The sequence below is a fragment of the Centropristis striata genome, chromosome 24 (assembly GCF_030273125.1).
Source record: "Centropristis striata isolate RG_2023a ecotype Rhode Island chromosome 24, C.striata_1.0, whole genome shotgun sequence".
NCBI classification, from domain to species: domain Eukaryota; kingdom Metazoa; phylum Chordata; class Actinopteri; order Perciformes; family Serranidae; genus Centropristis; species Centropristis striata.
Genome location: NC_081540.1, coordinates 16,998,341 through 17,024,131, shown reverse-complemented (window position 1 = coordinate 17,024,131; position 25,791 = coordinate 16,998,341). Strand labels below are relative to the sequence as shown.

Below are 25,791 nucleotides of genomic sequence, written 5' to 3'. Positions count from 1 at the left end.
CTGAGGTAATAAATCAAGTGAGAAGTTCTCATTTTGCATTGAAATGAATGGATAAAAATGCTTTTGCAGCCAAATTTAGCGCCCCCTGATGGAATTTTCGTTAGAATGCAGCTTACGGCACTTCCTGGTTTGCCTCCCTGCTCAGACCCGGAGGTTACCGCCTGACTAAAACTAATGAAAAAAAGAAAACTATAATAACCTTGCTCTGGTTTTCAATTAAACTGTAGCTAACAATTGCAAATTCATTGTTATGGCCTCTAACGTTAATGACATAAATATTGCAACAGATGTTCAATTTTTCCTGATTTAAATGAGTGTAGAAATGAACATGGGACTCAAATTAGGATCATGAGGCAATGCAAGTTGGAAAAAAGCTGTCATCTTTATTTAGCATGTTTTCACAACACTGAATACTTGTAGCCTTTCATCAGTATGTATCTTTTAGAATGGAACTGTTAAGTCAAACCAATTGATGAAAACTGCTTCCCTTTCCAAGATCAGCTCGACCTTTCACCTTTTATCTTCACTAGGCTCTTTCACATGTCCATATGAGCAGCGTCTTCAGCATTCCAAACGGAGGTACAGAGTAAAGTTAAACAGCTGGAACCAGACCTGGGCTCAACACCAGTTGGAAGTACTCTTTGTTTTACCCTACGCAGTTCCACAGTGCCAACATACAGAACGCTGTCCACATTTCCATGTACTCCTTAGGCTAAAAACAAGCAATTTAAAGTATTCTCCAACATTGTTTTGGCCCAGGTCTGGCTAAACCATGATGATAAGAAAGTAAGAGCAATGGAACAGAAAGAATGGCTCAGGGTTGATTACTGCTGGAGTCTGAGCACTGTGGTTTAGTGGCATGTTGTGGGCACCATCACGCTCACAGGCTGAGCAGTGTTTAAACAAAAAAAACAAAAAAAAGTCCTCTTGCAGACAGCAGGAACCTCATGACAGTTTGAGCGACAAGTCACAGTTTCAGTCTCCAAAGACGACAACCATCACTGAAAAGTCCCCGAGCCCTGAGAGGGAACTGATCCATTTTCTAAGTCGGAACAGGTGAAATAAAAGCTTTTTTCTTAGTTAGTTTCTTTTTTTTTTTGTGGACTTACATACCTTGTAAACACACAATATATGTACCTTGTGTTCACAGCATATGGAGGAATTTTAACTTGTGGTAGTGGTGTACTGCAGCCTCTTGTGGCCAAAAAGAGTATTACAAACACAAACCCTTAAAAAACAACAACAAAGAAATTCACCTGGCAAATTTGATCGGAAAAAAAAAACATCGAAAAATGATCCTACTTCACCTGTTCTTAAGTCATTAACACATCAAAGACAACTATTTAGACTTACTTTGTATTAAGTATGCCAGAAATAGTAGCAACTGCAAAGATACATACGAAAAGTAAGAAGAAGAAAAAAAGTACGCAGCCTTAGAAAATGGATCAGCAGAATTTTTTTTCCTCACTTGCCTTTCAAGTTTTAAGCCAGTGATGACACACAGAACAACCTGTCCAGACTGCTGTAATCCCCCACTAGTGTTCAAAAATCGAATCACATGACCAAAGAAAATAACCAGTCACATAGCAGGTGGTAACAGATATTAATGTCCTCTGTGATTTTTCTCCACTGACTCTTGGTCCATGACCTTTGACCTCTTCCCAGTGGATGCTGTGAGTGGTTTTGGTCTTTTTTTTTTTTTTTTTGAGTTTTCTGTTTCTCAATCAGTGCCTACACTGCAAAAAAGGTGTGTCTAAAAACAAGATAAAAACACTAAATCTGAGGTAAATAATCTTGCTGCATGGACAGGTAATTTCACTTGACAAGATTTCTTAAATTAAGATGATTAAATCTAGAAATAAGCATGTTGAACACTTAAAATAAGAAATTAACATTTAAAACAAGATAAATTAAAGCTGCAAGCAGCGATGAACTGGCCCGAGCAGAGTGCACTGCAAATAATTTGTTTCTTAACATTATAAAAAAAACTTAACATTTAGAAGTGTTAGATAATTTATCTTGTTTTTAAGAGTTAATTTATTATTTTAACCCATTTAAGCCAGGAAAGCATTACCACATTTCTACCATTAGAAAGGGCGCTGTTGCGTTATTACTAAAATAGGTGGAGAAAACTACAAATAAACCCGGGAAAGCGGATACGTCGTTTTGTAGTATTTGCAGTTTTTTCCACCTATTTTCAGTCTCTTGGCCAATGAAATGCATCAGAATACATGCGGGAGTGTAAAACTTGAGGTTTTAGTGGGTTATTTTAAAATTGCCCAGAGGTTTTACAGGCATTTTTTCCAGGCGTTTTAGGCCTAAATGGGTTAAGAGTTCAACATGCTTAGTTCTAGATTTAATCATCTTAATTTAAGAAATCTTGTCAAGTGAAATTATCTGTCCATGCAGCAAGATCATTTCCCTCAGATTTAGCGTTTTTATCTTTTTGACACCTTTTTTGCAGTGTAATGGTCTTTGAAACCATCACAAGCGGATAAAGATCAAGGAGAAGCGTCATGGTGATCTGGTGATTGAAAATCCATACATTGGTCGAGTGATTAGGACTGTGAGGTGTGGTTGACAGCCTCTGGGCCTGGGCTAATCTGAAGATGATGGAAACTGTTCAGACAGCCTTACAGCAGCGTGCCAGGTTAGCTAAGAGTGGTCAATAAGATTCTTGCCAAATGATCAAGCCAATTATTTGGAAGTAAAACAAAAACCAAACATCACAGGAGTGGTGTGTTTGCACATTTCGGTGTTTTTTGGATGATTGTCTCCAAATGTGTGCTTTTCTTTTGGACTTTGGGTGGAATTTCACATCGTCCAAAGTCAAAAATCTAAAAGCAGAGTACCTCAAGTTGTGTTATCCATTACAATGAACCTCAAGAATGTGTCAAAATGTCTTTGTCTGGCTGTAAAGTTTAGCTAAAGCTACACTGCAATGCCTCAAAAAGATCATTTAACTCAGACAAAAAGTAACACTGACTTGATGATCACTGTAATCGTTCACGACCAATGAAGAATCAGCTGATCGATTTTCATATTATTGGGTACTTAGCACGGCTACTTGATGTGCACAATGTAGCAAAGAGTCAAAAATGTGTGTCTGTTTGATTTTACTTTCAAATAAGTGGTTTAAATAACTTGGGTTGACGCATTCAAAACCGGTTAAGGTGTCATCAGTGTCATCATGTAGACATTACTCAAGTTCCTAACAACAAAAATCTGCCTGTTCTGTGGGAGGATGATTTCACAGTTGATATTCCAATTAATGCAGTAAAAGTGATGTTAAACACTTTTTGTTAGATGTTTCATAAGACAGTGGTTACACCTGTTTTTATTCTTGTTGAAGGTGACAGATCCAAACAGAAATCTGATCACAGTGACGTGTCCACACAGCAGAGAAGACAATCAATGTCAATGTTCTGTCTATGCATTCAGTACAGAGGTACGCAGGTCCAGCACGTGTTTAGCCTAGCTTAGCACAAAGAGTGGAAGCGGTGGGACCCAGTTAGCCTAGCCTAGCCTAGCTACAGAAGTTAAACTCAAGGACACAGTAGCCGTGTTTCCACGAAAGTCGAAGCAAAATTTTGAAATGTCGCATTATAGAAAATGTGAATGAGGGACGTTTCCCTTTAACCCTTAATAGGGCACTCATTGAAATACTTGCAAATTCCAAATTTCAACCCTAGAGAATATTAGAGGATATTCCATACTGCCAGAATGTGTAGAAAAAAAACATACGGACCCGGGGGAGGGGGGTAATATTTTGAGAATTTTTTTTACGAGATTAAAGTGGCAAATCTACGAGAAAAAATGTGCAGATTTATGAGATTTAAAGTGGTGAATCTGGGAGAAAAAATTAGCCTTTTCCCGCTTTTTTCTCGTAAATCTGCAACTTTTTTTGCCCAGATTTGCCAATTTAAATCTCTTAAATCCGCAACTTTTTTTCTTGTAGATTTGCCACTTTAAGTGAGTAAATTTTTGTAGAGCTGCAACAATTATTTGATTAATCGAACAACAATCAATTATTAAATTAATCGTCAACTGTTTTGATAATCCAATAATTGGTTTGAGCAGGGGTTTTTAAGACAAATGTCCAAATTCTGATTTCAGCTTCTTCAATGTGAATATTTCTGCTTTCTTTGTTCTTAAATGACAATAAACTGAATATCTCTTTGGTTTGTGGACAAAACAAGAGATCTGAGGACGTCATCTTGTGGTTTGGGAAACACCGATTGATATTTTATACATTTTATTGACCAAACAACTACTCGATTAATCGATAATGAAAATAATCGTTGCAGCCCTACTTTGTTGTTTCCATCTAGCTTTTTTAAATGCTAATCTTCAAAATGTGCATAGAAATTAATTGATGGAAACACAACTAATGTGACGGCTGTAGAGAAGGCTAGGCTAATATTTCTGGCTGCTTCCACCCTTTGAGCTGTAATGTTTTCCTCTAAATGTAATTTCCCCATCTCTCATAAGCAAATGTGAGAGAGAGATGAAACCAAAGCACAGATTTACACTGATATTATTTTCCACTGTGGGTCTAACAGCAAAGGAAGGACTGATGGGAACATATCAGGGGCTTCAGGATTGACTGACCCTGGGCTGCAGCTTTGACTTTATCAGATATTATGATGACTGTCCTGAAACACTTAGAGCAGCCAGATTGGTGTTGTGTCGTGTTGGATTAAAATGACAGGTGTAACCAGAGCCGGAGACTTCAGACCAATAAAATAAAGATCAGGTACCAAAGCTTTGTCTGTGGGCTTCCAGATAAACAGACAGACTGCAGTGTGAGCCGCTAGTCACACAAGACGAAGCCAGAATCGGACAACACAAAGTGCTTACTGGGGTTTCACCTATCGACTGACTGTATAGGTTGGCACAAGAAGAGCTCTACGTCTGTATCTGAGAACATCATCAGTGACTGGTCTACATGCGTACATCCTCCAAAACGTGCACAATACGGCATCGTAGCTCCGACCGCACTGATATATAAATACTGTTTTTATTTAGAATCGTCAACACAGGAAGACATGGAAATAAAATGCTTCAAACAATCATGGCAACCTGTGGCCAAAAAACAAACATTCTGAAAATGTCTAAGTGCACTTACACAGCTCTGACATGATTTTAGTCTAACCTGCGGTGCCCCCCCCCACCCACCCGAGGAAAAAATAGGCCCAAAAACAAAAAACAGCTATTTATAATGTGCTATTCTGGACCAAATTACAGTAACTCTCTAAATGCTTACCTTGCTCAAAAATGGACTTTGTAGAAACAATAACCGATGGCTGTGAGTGGAATGGTCTTTCTTCTGCGGGGAATACAATATTTTGTAGTAAAGACTAATCTAAAACTAGATTTTTATCTCTGTCAACGGTCTGTGAACAAGAGTTCAGGTCTACTTCAACACATTTTTGTTCAATAAATGGCCTTTATATTGACGTTAATGCTTTGTCCCAAATTTACATAGATTAACATTAACCCTCCCCCTTTCCCAAAGTCGGGAAGCTATCACAACAGGCAGGCATGAAAAATAACCCATTTTAACCTTAAAATAAATAATAAGGAAAATGATCCTCTCTGTACATAAAAAAAAAAGACGGGGATGCTGCTGCACATTCACATAATGTGGATGTGGGGGGTGGAGGTGGTCTCTGTGCTTACACTGACTGATGTGGGATGATGCAGGCACAGTAGAAGGACTACTGGAGCGCTCTATTGGAACCATTCCTCCTCTTTTATTATTGACTTCCTCAAAACATACTCTGGTCTGTCTTCTGTCACCTTTTAGATTGTGTCTGATAAAGGAAGGGCAGGGCAGGGTTTGATGGGCTTTCTGAGAAGGAGTCCGTTTTGCTGTGTTTGGAGCAGGGGCTCAGAGCATGCCAAACCCTTTGGCATAGGTGATGGCTTTCAGCAGTCTCTCCCTCAGCTTCTCCTTGCTGTTGTACTCAGGCAGCAACAGCACGTTAAAGCAAGTGTGAGACGTTGGTAACCTGCCGAGACAAAACGACACAACACACAGCTGACAGTCTGCACACGTACCAGCAGCAAACAGAGAACCTGCTACGGGTGGGCGATACGGCCCTAAAAGATTATCACCATATTTCAGGGTAGTTTTCCGATAATGTTTTTTTTCTTGACGATATTTAAAAAATAGTGAAAAATATGTAGAAAATTATTTTTTAGTCTGTATAAATAAATAAAAATCATACAACAAAATAAAAATCAATCATAAATCTAATTGTACTGTAAATTGCAAATCTCAACAGTTGCCAAATACAACAAAATTACTCTCGACTCTTTAGTATTAGCAAATAAGAAAAAATAACCATCTACGGGGTCCGGGGGCCCCCATGGGAGAAAATTTGGTACGTTTTATTTGTTTATTTATTTGTTTATTTAGAAGGATCCCCATTAGCTCGACCCTAATGTGGAGCTACTTTTAGTGGGGTCCACATTTAAAACATACATAAATAAAATCAAAAATATATATTCACATAAAATGACAAGTATATTCATTCCAATCATGGCATGCTTCATCATGGTTTGACTGATTACCAACATAAATTAGCAAAAGTTAAAAAAGTTATCATGTCAGGAGTCTTTACATCATACAATGTCGTACAGTATCATACATACATCACAGTAATTATTTAATTGCAAACATCCCTATAAAAGTGTCACATCACAATAACACATCTAATGTTTCCACTTTGTGAGCTAAATGTGAGCAAAAACCTCACATAACCTTTTTTTTTTTCATAAAAGCCCAAATTTGGTGCCTCTCTCACATTCTAATGCCACTATTCCATCATATACACTGATATGATCATTGAATATTTTAATTAATTATTGTAAAGGAGAAGAAAAGTTCTTGTATGTTTTATTTAAGGGATCTTATTTTGACTTTTAAATTCTGTGTTGGTCTTATTTTGAAAACTGCATTTGTTAAGCAACAGGAAGTAATAGTGGCTTTTTTTGATTAACAGAACTTTAACTGTTAGCTAATGTTAGCTTGCGGCTAACGAATGGCATAATGCAGCAGTGTGTTTGGACCTCTGACGGCCCGGACAGGTTGATAGGATTTAGTTTGGCGCGCACACACACATACGCACACGGAGGGATGATGTGGGGACGGGACTGATACATTACAGACAGGTAGGTTCTTGTTTTCTGTCCATGCAGCAAGATCATTTCCCTCAGATTTAGTGTTTTTAGACACACCTTTTTTGCAGTGTGCCACTGATTGGACTTGGGTCGCTACACTATCATTCTGACAGTTGCCGAGTCACCGAGTGACATAAGTGACACTGCATGAGAAGATGAGCAGGAGCAGTAGAATGGATAGATGTGGCTCACCTGTCAGTGTCAGGGCCGTTCTTGGCAATGATCATCTTCAGCTTGCCCAGCCCACCCACGGGTGCTCTGTCAGTGCCGGTGGTGAACTGCAGGAAGAGGCGCTTCTGCTCCTCACCAAACGAGTGCAATGTCTCCCAAAACTCCCTACGAGGCAAACACACATCCCACATTTAGAAAGAGAAATGATCACGTGGAATCGGAACATATGACCAGGTTGGTTTTAGTCTTTACGTTAAAAAAAAAAATACATTTATACAGGCAGACTTTCTTACTTTATGATTCGAGAATCTCTGTTGTATCCTCCATCGTATTCTGTTGTTTCTTCAAGTGCTAGGAAGTCCAGGTTCTGCAGCATGTGACAAAGATGGATGGAAATTCAACATTTGAGCATATTTCAATGAATTACTACGATACCTAAATGTCCAGGAAGGATTCTCACCCGGCTTCCACAGATCAGGAGCTCGATCTCCTCTGGTCTGAACAGGTACTTGAGCGGAGACTCGTTGGTGACCATGTGGAAGCCTCTCCTGAAGGCTTTGAACTGCTTCTCCACACTTTTGTTCAGCATGTACTCTGCATACTGGGCCACAAACTCCTGCCAAAACACATCAACAGGTAATGGGAAACGCTGGATGAAAAAGATGGATTTATCTTTTGCAGAACTCACACATTTACTATCTAATATCACACATTTTGGTGGCTGGTCTGCAGATCAAGACCCTCCTTTACAAGCACTCTCAAGACACTAAGACAAATTGACAAAAACACCAGAGTGCACTGTCACTTATGTGAGATTTACATATATATTTTCTATTTTCAGATGTTTTATTGATCAAACCAGAGCTGCAACACTTATTTGATTAATCGAACAATAATCAATAAATTAATCGTCAACTATTTTGCTAATGGAATAATTGGTGTGAGCAGTTTTTTTTAAAGTCAATAAGTCCAAATTCTCTAATTTCAGCTTCTTTAATGTGAATATTTCTGGTTTCTTTGTTCCTTTATGACAATAAACTGAATATCTCTTTGATTTGTGGACAAAACAAGAGATCGATTTATCGCTTTAATAATCAACAGATTAATGAAAATAATAGTTAGTTGCAACCCTAGATCAAACAATAAAAAGGAATATTAAAAAACTTCCAGCAACTCCAGTTAATTCTATATTGGTGCCAGACTGCCTGTTATACATGTTTTAAGTATCTGAGATGTCGGACTAAGGCTGAAGTATCCAGTGTGAGAATTACTTTTATTTAATTCCAGATTCTCAATGAAATGCACTGTTCCCATTTGTCCACCAGGGGGCACACTGTCCTAACAGGAGCCATGCTGTTCATGCAGAAGCTGCTTTGTTAAATAGGAGAAAAAGTGGACACAGAGTGATAGATTATCCAAGAAAAATGGACCCGTTTCTATTTCTTCCCAGAGATAAATGGAAGGAATATAAAAAAAAAGGAATATAACATTTGGCTGCACTATCAGACTCATCAGGCCGACAAGTGCAAGAATTTCTAGCAACATTATAGCTAACGAAACATCATCAATATCAAAACAATACTGTGACGGATAGTTTTTGATTAAATACATGCTGAAGGCAGCAGAAGTTGCGTGTCCCGACAAGTGACAGGGTTTCACCAACATCAGCCCAACAGGAAGTCAAACTTGCAAAGTCATAACAACCATTTGAGGTGAACAGAGCCATCAATATTTGGATCTGTTCAATCAAAAAAACCTGATCAAAACCAGTGTTTACCCTACCATTATATTGACAAAGTAAATTTTATTTTCTACAGAGTGCCAAATCACAACAGAAGTCATTTAAGGTTACCTTTCCTATAGAACAGGTCTATATCTGGTCCTTTCATTAAACAAACTAAATAATAAATGTTATTTTATATGTTATTTTATTTACACGACGGCATGACATATCTGTCTCTACAAGATTGGCGAATCTCAACTCTCTATACCTGCAGTTACCCATTAATTACCTAGAGCAGGGGTCTCAAACTCAAATTACCTGGGGGCCGCTGGAGGCAGTATCAAAATGACCAAAAAAAGACACAAAATTACAAAAAAAGACAAAAAATGACCAAAAAAGACACAGAATTACCTAAAAGACACAAAATTACTAAAAAAAAGACACAAAATTACCAAAAAAGTAATTAAAGGGACTTTCCACACACAACACGGTAAAGTGCCATTCATTAAAAACTCAAATAAAATTTTCATATCAAGGTGGGGGCCACAAAATATAAAAGTAGAACGTCAGTGTAGTTTTTACCAGAAGTAAGCCCTATAAACTCGAGTTGTCGGGCAGGACCTCACCTTTCTGTTTTCATTTGTGACTGGAATCTTGTCCCCATTTTCCCTTAAATCATACATGAGTGGGTTCCCAAACAGGTCCGTCTGGGAAATCTGGAAAGTGATCATCATGTCGTCCTCCACGCTGCCTTCGTACTCCAGCAGCTCCTTCAGACTCTGGTACAGAACCTTTACAACACAAGCATCAGTAAGGTCAGGACACATGAAACCACACACACACACACACACACACACAATCTTGTTTTCATAAGAAATATTAGCATAATGTAGTCAAACTGGCATTTTAAGGGTTAAAATCCTGATGAGCATTCAATATTTGATAGTTTTGATCAGGATTGAAGTGGATCAAAAGATTTAACCCCATAAGTTCAAAAATATATATATCAGTAATAGTTTTATAGTGTTTTTTGGAAGTGGACATGTCTGCCATAAAAGGGTAGTACATTTTAAATCTGACACTACACAAAAAACTGTAAATGCATCAAAATCAATTTTGTTCTTAATTTTTGACATATCCAAGGCTGTGATAAAAACCAATGCCCCAGCCAAAAATTATTTATTAAATGGAAAATGACTAAATTTTTTTGTGTTTTTTCTTTGAAAAAACAGTGCCAACGTGCAATCAAACTGGAATTTGAAGGGTTAAAATCCTCAAAGTATTTGAAAGTTTGGTAGTTTTGAGCAGGGCAGAAGTTGTTTAAGAGGTTTATGCAGGGAAAAAAAAGTAGAAATAAATATTATTCTGTAAAGTTTAATGCATTTTTTTGGAGGTGGACATTTTCAGCCCGAAGGATCTGAAAGGGTAGTAAATTTGTACACAGTGTATTATAGACCCATTAGAAAAATTTAAAATTGGATTTCAAAATATATCAAGAAAAAAATCCTTCTTCCAAAAATCATGTCATTTGCAGTATCCAGGGTTCGTACACTTTAGCAGTGGTCAAATTGAAGCATTTTTCAAGGTACATTTTCAAGCTTTTCCAGTATCTTACACCTGTTGTAAATTGCATGTTTTAGATGAGTACTTACATACTAAAAGGGGGACATTTCATATTTTTTACAATGAGCATGTGATAATCTATAGTCTATAGATGGGTACAGTCAGATTGCAAGAGAAATACAGTAAGAATTTCAAACATTTACAAGCACTTTATCCAAAATCCAAGCACTTTTCTTGAGAATCTTGAAAATACAACATTTACATTCAGGCATTTTCAAGGATTTCAAGCACCTGTACGAACCCTGAGTATCACAGCCAAAATTATTCCCCAAAAAAAAGTGAAAAATGACTGAAATGGCTGAAAATGGTCCCAGAGGCTTATGAGTTATGTGAACATATGATGCGGTTCTTACCGGGTTGGCATCAGCCAAGTCCCTGAATGTTCCTTTCTTGCCCATCAGCTTCCTGTAGACCACCATAGGAAAATGGACGTCCAGAATACAGTTGTTATAGATGGCCAGGCCGAGGACGATGCCTATCAGAGTGTACTGGCCCTCGTTTTCGAACGACGACGGGTTGAACCAAAATAGTTTGGTGCCCTCATCATATGTGAACATGCCTGCAGGCAGAAGAGGACAAGAAAGAAGGGATGTCTGGTGAATGTGGATGATTTGAATGATCAGACCTGAACGACTCATGCAGCTTCCCCTGTACTGAACATTTTGCCTGGCAGCCAATCAGGAGAGACGCTTCACACGACACTTAGTAGTTTTACTACTGAACTATGACCACTGTGGAACTTTTATTTCGTTGACTGTGTGTTAATCAGTCTTCCGTTTGAACTGGAATGAAGAAATAAGTCTGGGCTCTCAATGTTGAATTGAAAGCAAAAAACATAGAAGAAAGCCGGAATGCAAAGCACAAATCATCAATATAATAATTGGATATACATTACGGTAAAACATGTGGCTTCATTTAGAAATTAAAATTTGGTACAATTTGGTACAAAGCACCACTTTTTTTCCACATGCTCTCTATCACCATAGGTTTCAATTTTTGATGGGAGCCACTTCATCAAGATTGTGGATCGGAGATGGCAGCCATATAAAGTCAATGAGAACTGATACATCTTCCAAGCCACTTAGAAGGTCAGTCTTGGTGTCAAAATCTACATTTTCTGGGTCAAAGAATCATTTAAAGCCGTTGAGAATATCACTAGATGACTATTTGATCAAATTGATAGGTTAATTTTCGCCATGTTTTTACATCATTTCAAGGTGAACATAGATCCCAAACATTTTCAACTCAGGATTCCATTGTGTGATAGGCCTACACCTGGTCACTAACACAATTCACTCTGGATTTCCACCCTGACTCATCTCATCTGGAAGTCTTTTTAGCGTACCTATCTTTAGGAGTTTTAAATTGCGCTAGAAGGTTCGATTTTCCAATAATATTCAAATAGTTTCCAGCGAATATCAATGTTTAATGTGTATGTGCTGGACGGTGTGGTACCTTATGAAAAGTAAGTGTTTTATGGAGTTGCAGACGTTGTAGTGTGGCATGTAATGTACGAATACATACTTCCTACCGGCACTGCACTAGTGTAAAACCTGTGAGTTTGCATAAATTATTCTATGATCGGAACCGGCCAGAACTCTGACACCAGATCTCAGCAAGTAAACCAATAGCTTTGTATTAACTACACAACTGGTACACAAGTATTTCACACAACTTAATGTGCAAAATCCTGAACTACCCCTTTAACAAAGCCAGAATACAACAATAAGGATGCACAACTATGACAGTTTCCCCAGACTATCACGGGGCTGACACAAAATCACGCTGACAAACTCCACACAGAAAGGTGCTCTTTAATAGAATGGGTTAAAACTAAACAAATGTAATCCAAGAACACACTACCTGTGTCTCTATTCTGTCTTTGCCTGGACTTTAAACTTCTGAATAAACACAAAAATGCAAATATAAGAAATAAATAATACATCAAATTAAATTGCAAAAATTGATGTCCTTAAAACGCTCTTGTTGATGTAGTGCTGAAACGGCCACTGCCCCACAGGTCCACTACACAGCAATTATGTCCCACTTAAACTGAAAATGAAAGTACATGCTCAAGGTTATTACCCTAACTGTCCATTGTAAATTTCCATTACATTTTGAGAGTTTTTTTCCTGTTCAACTTCAACATAATTACTAACTGTGCCCACACACAGTTTTCACAGTGCAATGAAGTAATTGTACAGCTTTGTGTTCTATGTTATAAAAGGGGCTTCGATCATTTGATTACACTAGCCTTTATTATCACATAGAATCTGTTGAAAATAGTCTCATTGCTGCTCTTAAAGGAATAGTTCGGAATTTTGGAAATAGGTCCTCATTTCCAACTTAGCCGGTGTGATATAGGTCGGTGGAGACCGTTTTCAGCACATTTTATGCAGTCCTTATAGTTGCACAAGTCACTGATGCTAAACTGGTGTTGAGCTAGCGCACGTCAATAGTAACATTCAGCCTGTCACTAAAAACAGCTTTACCTGCTCCGCAGAACACCCGAGACAAATGCATTATAACGTCGGACTATCGATGTACATGTCTGTGTTGATAGAATAATTTTAGAAATTAAACCAACCTTGCATTTTCAATGTTAAAACATTTTGAGGGACTAGTTTCTCAGCAGCAGCGGAATTTTACTTTGTGGGTTAGTAGTAGTGCGTCAAAACGAAACCAAACTGGTATGGCTGATTTGATAACACAAACTCATCCTCGTCGTCCTCAAACTCAGAAATCTCAGCATGGCTGGCAGTGGCCATAGTGTCCTGCTATCCTGTCTCCGCTATGACAGCACCTAAATAAACTCGCATGATTGTCAGCGAAACCGAAACGTCTTCCACTGTAGCCTCACTAGCCTGGAGATAATATCACTCCGCCGCTGCCGTAGCCTAAGCAACAACAGGGAACAAAGTATAAGCTATTCTAATGCTATGCAAGGTTGGTTTAATTTCTAAAATTATTCTATCAACACAGACATGTACATCGATAGTCAGACGTTATAATGCATTTGTCTCGGGTGTTCTGCGGAGCAGGTAAAGCTGTTTTTAGTGACAGGCTGAATGATACTATTGACGTGCGCTAGCTCAACAAAAAAGAAAAAAATTATTTCTTCTTTAAAAGATTGGCCTATTTTATTTCATAGGGTATTTATTTACTACTATTACTTATTACTTTATTGAAGATATTTTATTTAGTATATTTAAATGTGCACTTCATGGAGCTTTGATTTATTTATTTATTTATTTTTTTTAAAAAGGTACTCCTGTTGTAATTCAGTATTTATGTTCACTTAAATAAACAGTTTCAATAAAACTACTTGTGACATGTTATATTTGACTTTGACTGAACATTTGCTCTCACTTTGCGATAAAAATATCAGGATATATATCATATATCGATATTCAGCCTAAATATATCAGGACATGACTTTTTGTCCATATTGCCCAGCCGTAGTTGTAAGTAATTTAAACACATTTTAAAGTTTTATGATAAAAGTTTAACTTACAGAAGAAGAAAAAAAGTTATCCAATATGTTTATCACCCGTGCAACCAAATGCTTCAGATAACTGGAGATCAGTCTTTGTCGTTGCTGTGGAGAAAATTTAGCCCACTTTTCTTTGCAGAATTGCTTTAATTCAGCCATAAGAGGTTTTTCAAGCATGAGCTGCCTGTTTAACGTGCTGCCACTTTATCTTAATTTGACTATCAGTTCTCCCATTGATACACTTTTACCCCGTCTCTGTCTTATGACAGAAAGAACAGCGCTGACATTAACCGATACAAGTGAGGTCAGCAGTTTCAGATTCCGCTGATGTACTATTAGAGCAATTTTTAAAAAACAGGCCACTTCTGGAATGACATACCACAAGATCTACCACATTTGAAGATCTGAAACAGTTATGTGCAAAAACATTGGTCACACAACACGTCTGTGCTACAGCAGCGTCATGTAGATGAATTCAAAAGCTTGTTTAAAATCAGAATCTTAAAGCACAGTATTTCATTTATTCTGTCATGGGCTAGAGTAGGGCTGGGCGATATGTTGATATAAAAAATATATCGATACATTTTTAAATGTGATATGGAATTAGACCATATCGCATATACCGATATAGTTAAAAAAATGTTCTTTCTTTATATATAAATGCTGCCCTTACTAGGGTTTGTCATATTTAGTTATTTTGTAATGTTCGTTATTCTTTTCTCATATAAATATATTTATTTCCGAAAAATAATATGGCTTATTTTATTTCATAGGCTATTTTCATTTAAGATATTTCTTCTTTAAATGATTACTTTATGGAGCTTCGATTAAAAAAAAAGGTCTCTTCTGTTATACAGTATTTATGTTTACTTAAATAGACAGTTTCAATAAAACTACTTGTGACATGTCACATTTGACTTTGACTGAACATTTGCTCTCACTTTGCGATAAAAATATCAGGATATATATCGTACATCGATATTCAGCCTAAATATATCAGGATATGACTTTTGGTTCATATTGCCCAGCCCTAGGCTAAAGTGAGCTATTGCTTTTCTCAAACTGTCATCAACTAAGTAAGACACATTCCAATTTAAACTCCTAAAGTGTGTATGCTTTCTTACCAATATCGGGGTTGAAGATCTCCTCCACCACCAGCTGGAAGAACTCTTTGGAAACACCTCCTTCATCAACACCTTGCTCTCCTTCAAATTCCACATACAGCTGCTTCTTCAAGTCTGCAGGATTCTCCATTGCTATCATCTCCAGCTGCAGAGACACGAGAGAAAGAGATGAGCGCAACGTGCTTCGAACTTAACCAAATGTATTAAAAAGAGGCATTTAACTGCATGTATTGAACTGGCACACACTGCAAAAGAGGGGTGTCTAAAAACAAGATAACAACACTAAATCTTAGGGAAAAGGTACTCAAAACAAGTGAAATTATCTGTCCATGCAGCAAGATCAATTCACTTGAAGATAGTTAAATCTAGAAATAAGAGTAAAGTTGAACACTTAAAATAAGTAATTAACTCTTAAAACAAGATAATTATCTAACACTTCTAAATTAGGGCCGGGACTTTAACGCATTAATTAAGATTAATTAATTACACAAAAATTAACATATTAACATTTTAATCACACTTATTTTAAGCTTATGTATTCAGTCATTATTCAATGGTATACTAAAAATCCATGTGAAAAAAATTACTTCTCACTGTTCTCAGGTCAAATATTTATGTGCGATTAAAATGCGATTAATTTCAATTCATTAATTACAAAGCCTCTAATTAATTAGATAAATTTTTTTAATCGACTCCCGGCCCATATTCTAAAGTTTTTTTATCTTGGTAAGAAGCAAATAATTTGTAGTGCGCACATACCCTGACCAGAGCGTCGTCAATGATGTGATCTCGCCGCACTTTGAGCCTCAGGTAGGGGTTGAGCTGCTGGCCCTGCACCAAGCTGTAGAGCACAGTGATACGCCGCTCGCTGTACATGCGGATGCGGTTGTCGTAATATAGACCCAGGTTCTTGGTGACGGCGTTCAGGATGAAGGGACACGTCATGAAGGAGAACTTGTTTTCAGTTTCCACCTTAAAGAAAGTGTAGTCCTTGTCCATCTCCAGCACCTCGTTCAGAGGCTCATTGACGAACTCCTCGAAGGGGATGAGCGGCCGTCTGCAGTCGTTGGTTCGGATCCCCAGCTCCGTCTCCAGCGGGTCCACCCGGGGGCCCTTCTTGTTCCGCCGCTCCTCGCCCAGCAGCTCCTGCAGGGTGAGCTCGCTGGACTCTGGGATGGGCTCCTCGTCCTCTTCCTCGTTGTGCTCCATGTCGAGGTCGCCGCCCAGCACGTTTGCATAGTAGACGATCTTCAAGCACTTGGTGGACGCCACCACCGCGTCGTCGTCGTTGACCAGGTTGCGGCTGTTGAACTCGTTGCTGATCACCTTGTAGGTGATGAGCTGCTGGAAGGTCTCCACCATGCGGCGGATCTGCTCGGCGCTGTAGTGGGCCCAGAGGCGAGCCAGCTTGGCCTGGGCTGCCAGGGGGAGTTTGCTCATGGCCTTGCAGAACTGTGGCAGGGCGATCTCCAGGTACTCTGGGCTGTGGAGGTTGCTGTTCTCCATCACTATAACAAACAGGTTCAGGTAGTTCGGGTCCCTTGAATACACGTTGTGGTACGTCAGATCGCACTCCACGTTGGGTGAGAGGTAGACCAGTGCATTCAGGAAGGCGGCTTCTATCTTCTCATTGGACAGCAGGCGCTCGTAGACCCGCCGCACAGCGTCGATGTCCACGGAGACCTCGTCAGGGCCCAGCTTCTGGACGTCGTTTTCCCCTGAGGAGCCCTCTCCGAGCCTTGATGACGAAGAGGAGGCAGGGGAGTCCTCCTCCATAGCTGTGGCGGAGCAGGCGGCTGCCTCCTTCTCGTCCTCATCTTTGTCCTCGTCCTTACCTTGGAGGGACTTGAGTTCCTCTTTAGTGTGAGGTTTGGACCTCCTGAAGCTCTGCACCAGGCCCTCGGCGCTGGAGAACACCCTGCCTATTACCCTGATCAGAGGGGAGTAATCTTCCTTCTCTCCACAGATGTCCAAGATCTCGTACACTTTCTCCTCTGTCAGGAAATTTACATCTAGAAACAGAATCAAACATTACATGGTTAAGAAATTACTATTTATGCTGCGCTTAGACCAAAATATTTCCCCAGTCCCAGTCTACAAACATAAAGTCTTTAGTAAATCTAGAAGTTTTACTGGAGTGACGGCACTCCGTCTTGGCTTTGGATCATATCAAACGTGTTTGATATTATCTCAAGTCTCAGTGACGTAACACAATCACCAACCAATAGATGAGCGGGGGAAAGGTCCCCGGTTCCAGACCGGACAGTAAAACCCCTTCCACAGGAAAAAGGAACATCACAATAATGCTAGTGAGCTCAGTCCTAAATAAAAATATAGTGAGGTCATACATTTATTTTTATTTTATTTTATTTATTTATTTAGTTCTTTTCATGGTGGACAACAAAATGTGTACAGAGACACAATCTGCACCTTCATGATTGGAAAGGAGCAGCAAGAAGAAAACATTTCTTATATTTGTCTGCCCCCTACTTGAATAAAAAAAAAAAAAAGATGGTCTGACATCACATACCTTATTACTTATCTACTCATTTAGATTTTTGAAGCTGCTGTTTCTTAGTAAAGAGAACAGAAAGGAGACCCAGTTAAAATGTATAAATATGTATCTGTCTTTTGTTTTGTTTTTTCTTTTCTCTCTCCATTGTGATTTCCTTTTTTATTTACCTAGTTTGTGTATGTGTCGGTGTCTGGATGTATTGAAATTTGCTTGGGGTCCAGTACTTGTGGGTGGGGGGCATTGGGAGGTTTGTTTGATTGGACAGGAACTAGACTTGATTGTCTCATGTGAGAATTGTATTTTCTTTGTCTGTTGTATTGGGAAAAAAAAGTATAAATAAATATATAGCCTACATAAACAAGTAGTAAATAATGGATGATTAATGTATGATTGACTAAATGAAAGTTGATAGAGCTGATAAATATAATTGTTACATTTAACAAATTATAATTAAATAGGATTAAATGTATATCATGAATTCATTTGTAAATGTTCCTTTCCTTTATTCTTCCTTATATCTATTTTTACTGTAAAATAGTCAACTTTTCATGTGATAAAAACAGAAACCCTTTTTCAGCTTTGTGAGGGGCATTTTGTGGCGTGTTTTCTTCTTTTTGTTGTTTTTATCTGTGCTGTGTTTTGCTGTTTTGCTTTTATTCATTTGTTGTGTAATTATTTATTTTGCTTTTGTCATTTCTGTCATATGTTCCCTGTGAATTTCCATGTCTTCATTTTTTTTAAAAATTCAAATTATTTTAACTATTTTAATTGATTTGACCTGTTATGACATGACATTTTAGATACTTTAATATGTGATTGTTAAGATTTTGTGAAGCACATTGGGCTACCGTTCTGTGTATGAAATGTATATCAATAAACATGACTTGACTTGTTGTTTTTTCAACACAAACCACTGCACACACTAGAGCAGCTGGAGCCAAAAGCTGCTTCTCCTCCATTTGTAAGTTTTTACTAAGAGCATGATGGGAAAAAAATTGCATTTAGGAAAAAACTGCTAAAAGAATCTAGTTGTAGTCTTGTAAATAGTGACCCTGGAAGATTCAAAGCCCGTCTAAAATCTCAGTGTAAGACTAAAAACTCTAAACACTTTAGATGTGAGCAGGTGTGACACGATAGTTTTTTTCAGGAGTCTTTTCAAAATCTTCTAGTGTATATGTTTGTCAACAGGCTGTAGATCCGGATCGCCCAGCATCAACTCACCTTTGAAATTGTCCCGCACAGAGTGGACATCTTTATGGTTCAACTTCCTGTTGCTGCAAGCGGAGTTGCTGTGAGCGCTGCTCTCCAGGTAGGCCGAGGCAGTGCCTTTCTTTGAGGGGTGGGGGTCACATAGCTTAGCGTTGACCTTGTAGAGTTCCAAGGCTTTGACCGCCGCCGCGTTGTTATCCATGCGGTTGAAACCCAGTGATGAGGCACACCATGAGTTGGAGCATGACTCATTCCCACAGCCCTCCGTTAACTGGTGGTAATAGCGCTCTATTAGATGTTTGGCAGCTGCTCGCTTCCTGTGTTCAGAGATAAGGCACAACAGGTTTTAAGTACTGCAGAAATAAAAAAAATCATCATTTACCTTCAGTTAGTACAATTAGGGCTGGGCGATATGGACCAAAAGTCATATCCTGATATATTTAGGCTGAATATCGACATACGATATTTATCCCGAGCAAACGAATAAAACCCCTGTTTGTATCATCAATATGAGTCAAAAATGACCCGTATTCATTGTCAATGTTATTTCATGATTGACATGGCTGAATGCTTCTATTATACATCTTTGAAATAAATGTATATTATCATTTGTTGTTCCAAAGATTCAGTAAATATCTTGTTTTTGTTCAGCACGAAACAACATTTTTTTTACATAATGATGATCTGTTGAAATCAAAAACAAGGTATTCAAAGAATACTTGGACTATTCAATCATAAAATAAATTGGTTTCCTTCAGTTAGTACAAGTAGGGCTGGGCGATATGGACCAAAAGTCATATCCCGTTATATTTAGGCTGAATATCGATATACGATATTTATTCCGATATATTTATCGCAAAGTGAGAGCAAATGTTCAGTTAAAGCCAAATGTGACATGTCACAAGTAGTTTTATTTAAAAAGTTTATTTAAGTGAACATAAATACTGTATAACAACAGGAGGGCCTTTTCTTTTTTTTTTTTTTTTTTTTTTTTTAAAATCGAAGTTCCATAAAGTGCACATTTAAATGAAAAATATCTTAAATACAAGCCGCAGCTTGCCTGGAGCAAGGACCACAGTGCACAATTTGAATTACATCGATATATGTGATATGGTTTAATTCCATATCACATTTAAAAATATATCGATATATCGCCCAGCCCTAAGTACAATATGGGATAAAGCCTGACCGACGTATCGACAAATCTGTATCTATCTGCATTAGTATACATGTTATACAATATGAAAACCTTTATTACAGAACATACAGTACACAGAAAACATAGAAAACTATGCTTGTGATGACTTAAATTGTTTTACATAACTATTTATTTTCCACTTGGGGCAATTGACTGATTTACTGATAAATATTCAGCCATTAGTTATATTTATTCTTTATTTTCTGAATTTTTTTTTTTCTAGAATTGGTTGATATAATGTCTAATATTTGTGAAATATTTCCTAATAAAGTTATTTATGTTACAAAGTAGGCTTCACAGTACATTTGAATAGTCATTCCGGTGCAGCATTGGTGCACAATTGACATAGAAAAAATTCACCATTTAGCTGCTATATTTATAATCTCTAATTTCTCCCTCTCTAATATTGGCATCGGTCTCAAAAATCCCATATCTGTCGCGCAATAATATGAAAAGTCAGAATTGTTTTTTCAATACTGGTGAAGTTAAGATTATTGACAAGTCAGAAAGTGATAATTACAGTATGAGATAACATGAGTACAGTCTGAGAAGATGATACCAGTATCAATTTAATCATTAAATTAATCCAATAATCACATGATTTATGGTATGAAATTATTAACATAAACACTACAATTCAGCTTCAGATTTTTTTTCACCTTTTAAGCCAACTCATGACCAAAAAAATATATATATATAATTTTCTTCTTTTTTTCATTATTATTGGTCAATTTTAGTCAAATATACAAAATTAGGCCTCATTTCAAGAGAAAAAAGTAATAAAACCTGAATATTTTTTTAATAGTTATAGTGAAGTAATAATTTCTTGATGGGAATGTACAGAGTAGGTTATGTCAACTTTTAGTGAAACTTATGTTTTGAAAGCATTGTTCATTTTTGGATGACTGCAAAAATAAAAAAAAAGAATCCCACCCATGGTCCTCAGGGGCCAAAAAGGACCCCATGACATTAGACTGGTTTTAGGACATGTAGAAAAAAATATTAGCAACTTTTTTTATTCACCTTTTAAAGCAACTCATGACCAACACATTGATATATAATTTTCATATTTTTTTCATTATTATTGGTCCATTTTAGTCAAATATACAAAATTAGGCCTCATTTCAAGAGAAAAAAGGTAATAAAACCTGAATATTTTTTTCAATAGTAATAGTGGAACATTTTTTTTGTGAAACTTATGTTTTGAAAACATTGTTCACTTTTAGATGACAGCAAAAAAAGTAAATTTTCAGCATATCAGATATGCAGATCTTTGTTCTGTTTAACCCTTTGATGCCCAACATGGGTCTAAAGTGACCCGACTGAGTTTTTATGTTCTATATCTTTGCAATAAATTAATTTCATCATTCAGTATTCCAGGTTTTCCTCAATCAACTTCCTATTTTTTTGTTTTCATTTCTTACTTTTTGAATAAAAACACTTTTTGTATCACTACGCTTCTAATGCACAACATGGGTCAAAAATGACCCCTATTCATTTTCACTGTCATTTCATGTACAGCTGAGTGTTTCTATGACACATCTTTGAAATAAATGTATTTTTATCATTTATTGTTCCAAGCATTTAGTAAATATCTTGTTTTTGTTTAGCACAACTCATTATTTTTTTACATAATGATCTGTTGTAATCACAAACAAGGTATTCAAAGAATACTTGGACTATTCAATCATAAATAAAATTCCAAAAGATAGAGCAAAGAAACACACAGCCAGACTGAAATAAGATGGGAAATTAATTTTTAACCCATGTTGCCATGTCTCTACACTGTCAATTAGTATGCGCTGTGTGTGAGTCTGAGTGTGTGTTTATGTGCGTACGTGTCTATGTGTGTGCATTAGGGTTGTCAAAAGTACAGATACTCAAAAAAGTAATCGATACTAAAATGTTGTATCCAGATACAATACTCATTTTCAAAAGTATCAAAAGTAAGTAAATATTGTGCACAGCATACAACCTCAAAATATTGTTCTAACTGTTATTGTTTATTGTATTTATTTACTTTTTGCACTACCTCAGACCTGAAGCTTGTTATCATAGTTGCAGTTTCTTTTTGCACAACTGTTTTTTATTATAAATATTTAACCTGTGGCTCTGGTAATTTTTACATGTTGCATTTTTCTTGTTAATAAAAATATTTCTGTTAAATTTTGAGGTCTTTGTTTTTTCATCATTGTGGTATCAAAAATTGTATTGAGTATCGAATATTTTCCCCGAGTCTCGGTATCGAGTTGAAAATTTTAGTATCGTGACAACCCTAGTGTGCATATATGTGTACGTGCAGATGTGTATGTGGGGATTGGTGGATTGGGTCTGTTTTTATTCTTATTTTTTGTAAAGCACTTTGTGTTACATTACCATGTATGAACAGCGCTATAAAAATAAAGTTTGATTTTTGATTTGTGCATTAGAAGGGGTGTCCATATGTTGTGCATCAAAGGGTTAAAACAACCATTGCCCATGAACAACTTTTAGTGCTAGTTTTTGTTGTAAACTTCCGTGACTATGGTTCACCCTGTACATGTAGCATGGTAATAAAAAAAAGAAAAGAAAAGAAGAAGTGAGGAGAGAGACTTTGTGCTGTGTGGAAAGGCAGTTTTTAAACACAAATAAGAGAAAATGAGTTTGACTTACATTCGGCTTGCTTCTGGGTTTTCTATTTCAGGCTCCTCGTATTCTCTATTGAACATCAGACAATAAGCATGAGAACCACAGCAGAGGTCATGCTGTCATACTGACACCTACAACAAACACTCCTGCCTCTCTGCTGGCTGCATTAGACACTCAGGGTCAATATTAGAACATATTTTCATTTACACAATGAGTGAACAGAAGATGCTATGCTACATTAGAACCGGTGTGTGGTAGAACCAGGTTAGCCTTATAGTGATTAGGATCACAGTGTCAAATGTGTAGCCACAGTTAATAAGCTAGTGATGGTCAAAATAAGCACCTAGTTTTACAATCTAACGTTAGAAGAAATATAAGGACCTGATCACTATGAAACTATAAAATCAGCAAATCATGTTAAGTTGAACTCAAGCACGTTTATACATCTGCATTGAACATCATGGTACATTTTAAGCTTACCTCCTATACTCTTCTATAATCATGTAACTCTTGTATATTCATGTCTTGTTCTACTTAATATATATGATAATCATGTTAATATACATTATAATCATGTTAGGATGAATGACTTCATGTTATTCTCTGTATAAATGCTGTAATTGTGTAATAATTGTTTGATTTAATGTGGACCCCAGGAAGAATAGTCTTCATCTCTATGAAGACTAATGAGGATCCAAATATGTAATAAACATTAAACAATAAACATCCTGCCGCTGACTAGCATGCTAACATAGCCAGAACCGAGCTAACCCTTATCCTGGCCTTATTTCAACTATTATTCATGTAAAATATCGAAAGTAGTAACAATGTTCACGTTTTACACCACCAATGCCTGCTGTGAATGTTGTCTTATTATTTTGATAAAAGAGCGCGCAAGTATCCCATATCTCCTAGCAACCCCTTGGTAGCTATGACTCCCAGTAGCTCCTAGCCTCCCCGGTGTCCCCGGCTCTCTCCTGCCGGCCTCCCTACCTGTATGGTCGGGCTGCGGGGCTGCTGGTCTCGGCCTGTGGTGGCGCACACTCACAGTCCTCCTTCTCGTCGGAATTCATACGAGACTTTCTCCTCAGTTGTTTGTGATGCTGCTGCTGTCTGTGAATGTTTCAAGTCCTCCACAGGTTGATTACAGCTTCAACAGTGCGACGGTTTAGGTGTAAAAGGGCAGCGACGAAGGATTTTCTATTCAAAACTTCATTCACGGCCTTCCTACAGCAGGCTCTTTCCGCTGCCTCAGGTTCACCGCCGCCATCTTGACTTCACCATCAACCCACGTCCCACAATGCACTGCGTTCTAGCTGAAAAACCTGCTGGAGTGGATCATAAAAAGCGCAAGGAACCGGATTCACCATAACACCGTGATCTGATCAGGACGCTACGGCTCTACCTTAAATTTATAGTCACCTGGCACCTGTTTACTTTAGTTTCTTAGGCCTGTATCTTTGAAGTCTGTGTATATATTTTAAACCTTTATGTTTTTTGGAGTATGTATTATTTCAGTTTTTAGGCCTATATAAAATGTTATTAAGTCTGTATATTTTTTTGAGTTTGTATATTTTTTTTTATCTATATAATGTTAAGTTTTTAGGCCTATATAAAATGTAATTAAGTCTGTATATTTTTTTGAGTTTGTATATTTTTTATCTATATAATGTTAAGTTTTTAAGCCTATATAAAATGTAATTAAGTCTGTATATATTTTTTAATTTGTATATTTTTTGAGTCTGTATATTTTTGAGTTTGTAGGCCTATATAAAATGTAATTAAGTCTGTACATTTTTTTGATTTTGATTATTTTTTTAATCCGTATAATTTTAAGTTTTTAGGCCTATATAAAATGTAATTAAGTCTGTATATTTTTTTGAGTTTGCATATTTTTTCAATCTATATAATTTAAGTTTTTAGGCCTATATAAAAATGTAATTAAGTCTGTTTATTTTTTTATAGTTTGTGTATTTTTTGAGTCGATATATTTTTACGTTTTTAGGCCTATATAAAATGTAATTAAGCCTGTATATTTTTTTGAGTTTGTATATTTTTTGAGTCTATATATTTTCAAGTTTTTAGGCCTATATTAAATGTAATTAGGCCTGTATATTTTTTTAAGTTTGTATATTTTCTTAAGTCTGTATATATTTTAAGTTAGTTGGCAGTAAAAGTAAAAGTACTAATACCACACTGTGAAATTACTCCACTACAAGTAAAAGTCCTGCATCCAAAACTTACTGAAGTAAAAGTAGAAAAGTATCAGCATCAAAATGCACTTAAAGTATCAAAAGTAAAAGTACTCTATCTGCAGAATGACCCCACTCAGATTGTTTTATATGTTCTAAATATATTATTGTATTATCATTAAGCATTCGTTATGCACAATACTCCAATAATATCATTAGGTTATTATTATTATTAATAATATTATTAATGCATTTATGTAAGCAGTGTTTTACTGTGTTAAGGTAGAGCTAATTTGAACTACTTAATATACTGCTATGAGGTTTAATTCATGAAAAGGCTAATTTACTTTAAATTGATCATGTTTTTATGTTAAAACTCCTGAAAAGTAACTAATGCTGTCAGCTGAATGTAGTGGAGTAAAAAGTACAATATTTGTCTCAAAATATAGTGAAGTAGAAGTATAAAGTTACATAAAATGGAAATATTTAAGTAAAGTACACATACCTTAAAAGTGTACTTAAGTACAGTACTTGAGTAAATGTACTTAGTTACTTTCCATCACTGTTAGTAGGCTTATATAAAATTAAGTTAAGTCAGAATATTTTCTGAGTCTGTATATTTTGCTACTTTTCTACTATTTACACTATACTAGATAGCCTAGCAGAAGTTTATTAAAAAGTAAGACAATCACAAAAATATAGTTTATAAATAAAAATAGAAATAGAA

General features: G+C 36.7%; 1 protein-coding gene across 1 annotated transcript; it reads right to left on the bottom strand.

The window, feature by feature from the left end:
• Positions 1-359: 359 nt before the first annotated feature.
• On the bottom strand, positions 360-24,181 carry LOC131962750 (ubiquitin-protein ligase E3A). Its single transcript, XM_059327803.1, has 11 exons — positions 23,866-24,181; positions 22,897-22,941; positions 19,059-19,363; positions 16,082-17,334; positions 15,323-15,467; positions 11,059-11,264; positions 9,709-9,873; positions 7,820-7,975; positions 7,653-7,726; positions 7,381-7,524; positions 360-6,014 (listed from the first exon to the last, which is right to left on the bottom strand). The coding sequence occupies exons 1-11, from the start codon at positions 23,943-23,945 to the stop codon at positions 5,894-5,896; spliced, it is 2,694 nt and encodes an 897-aa protein (XP_059183786.1). The 5' UTR covers positions 23,946-24,181; the 3' UTR covers positions 360-5,893.
• Positions 24,182-25,791: the final 1,610 nt, after the last annotated feature.

Coding starts and splice junctions, on each gene's coding strand:
- LOC131962750 (XM_059327803.1), bottom strand. CDS start 23,945: ATGAATTCCGACGAGAAGGAGGACTGTGAGTGTGCGCCACCACAGGCC. Junction 15,468..16,081: donor TTGACGACGCTCTGGTCAGG/GTATGTGCGCAC, acceptor GTGTCTCTGCAG/CTGGAGATGATAGCAATGGA. Junction 7,727..7,819: donor TCCTGATCTGTGGAAGCCGG/GTGAGAATCCTT, acceptor CACATGCTGCAG/AACCTGGACTTCCTAGCACT.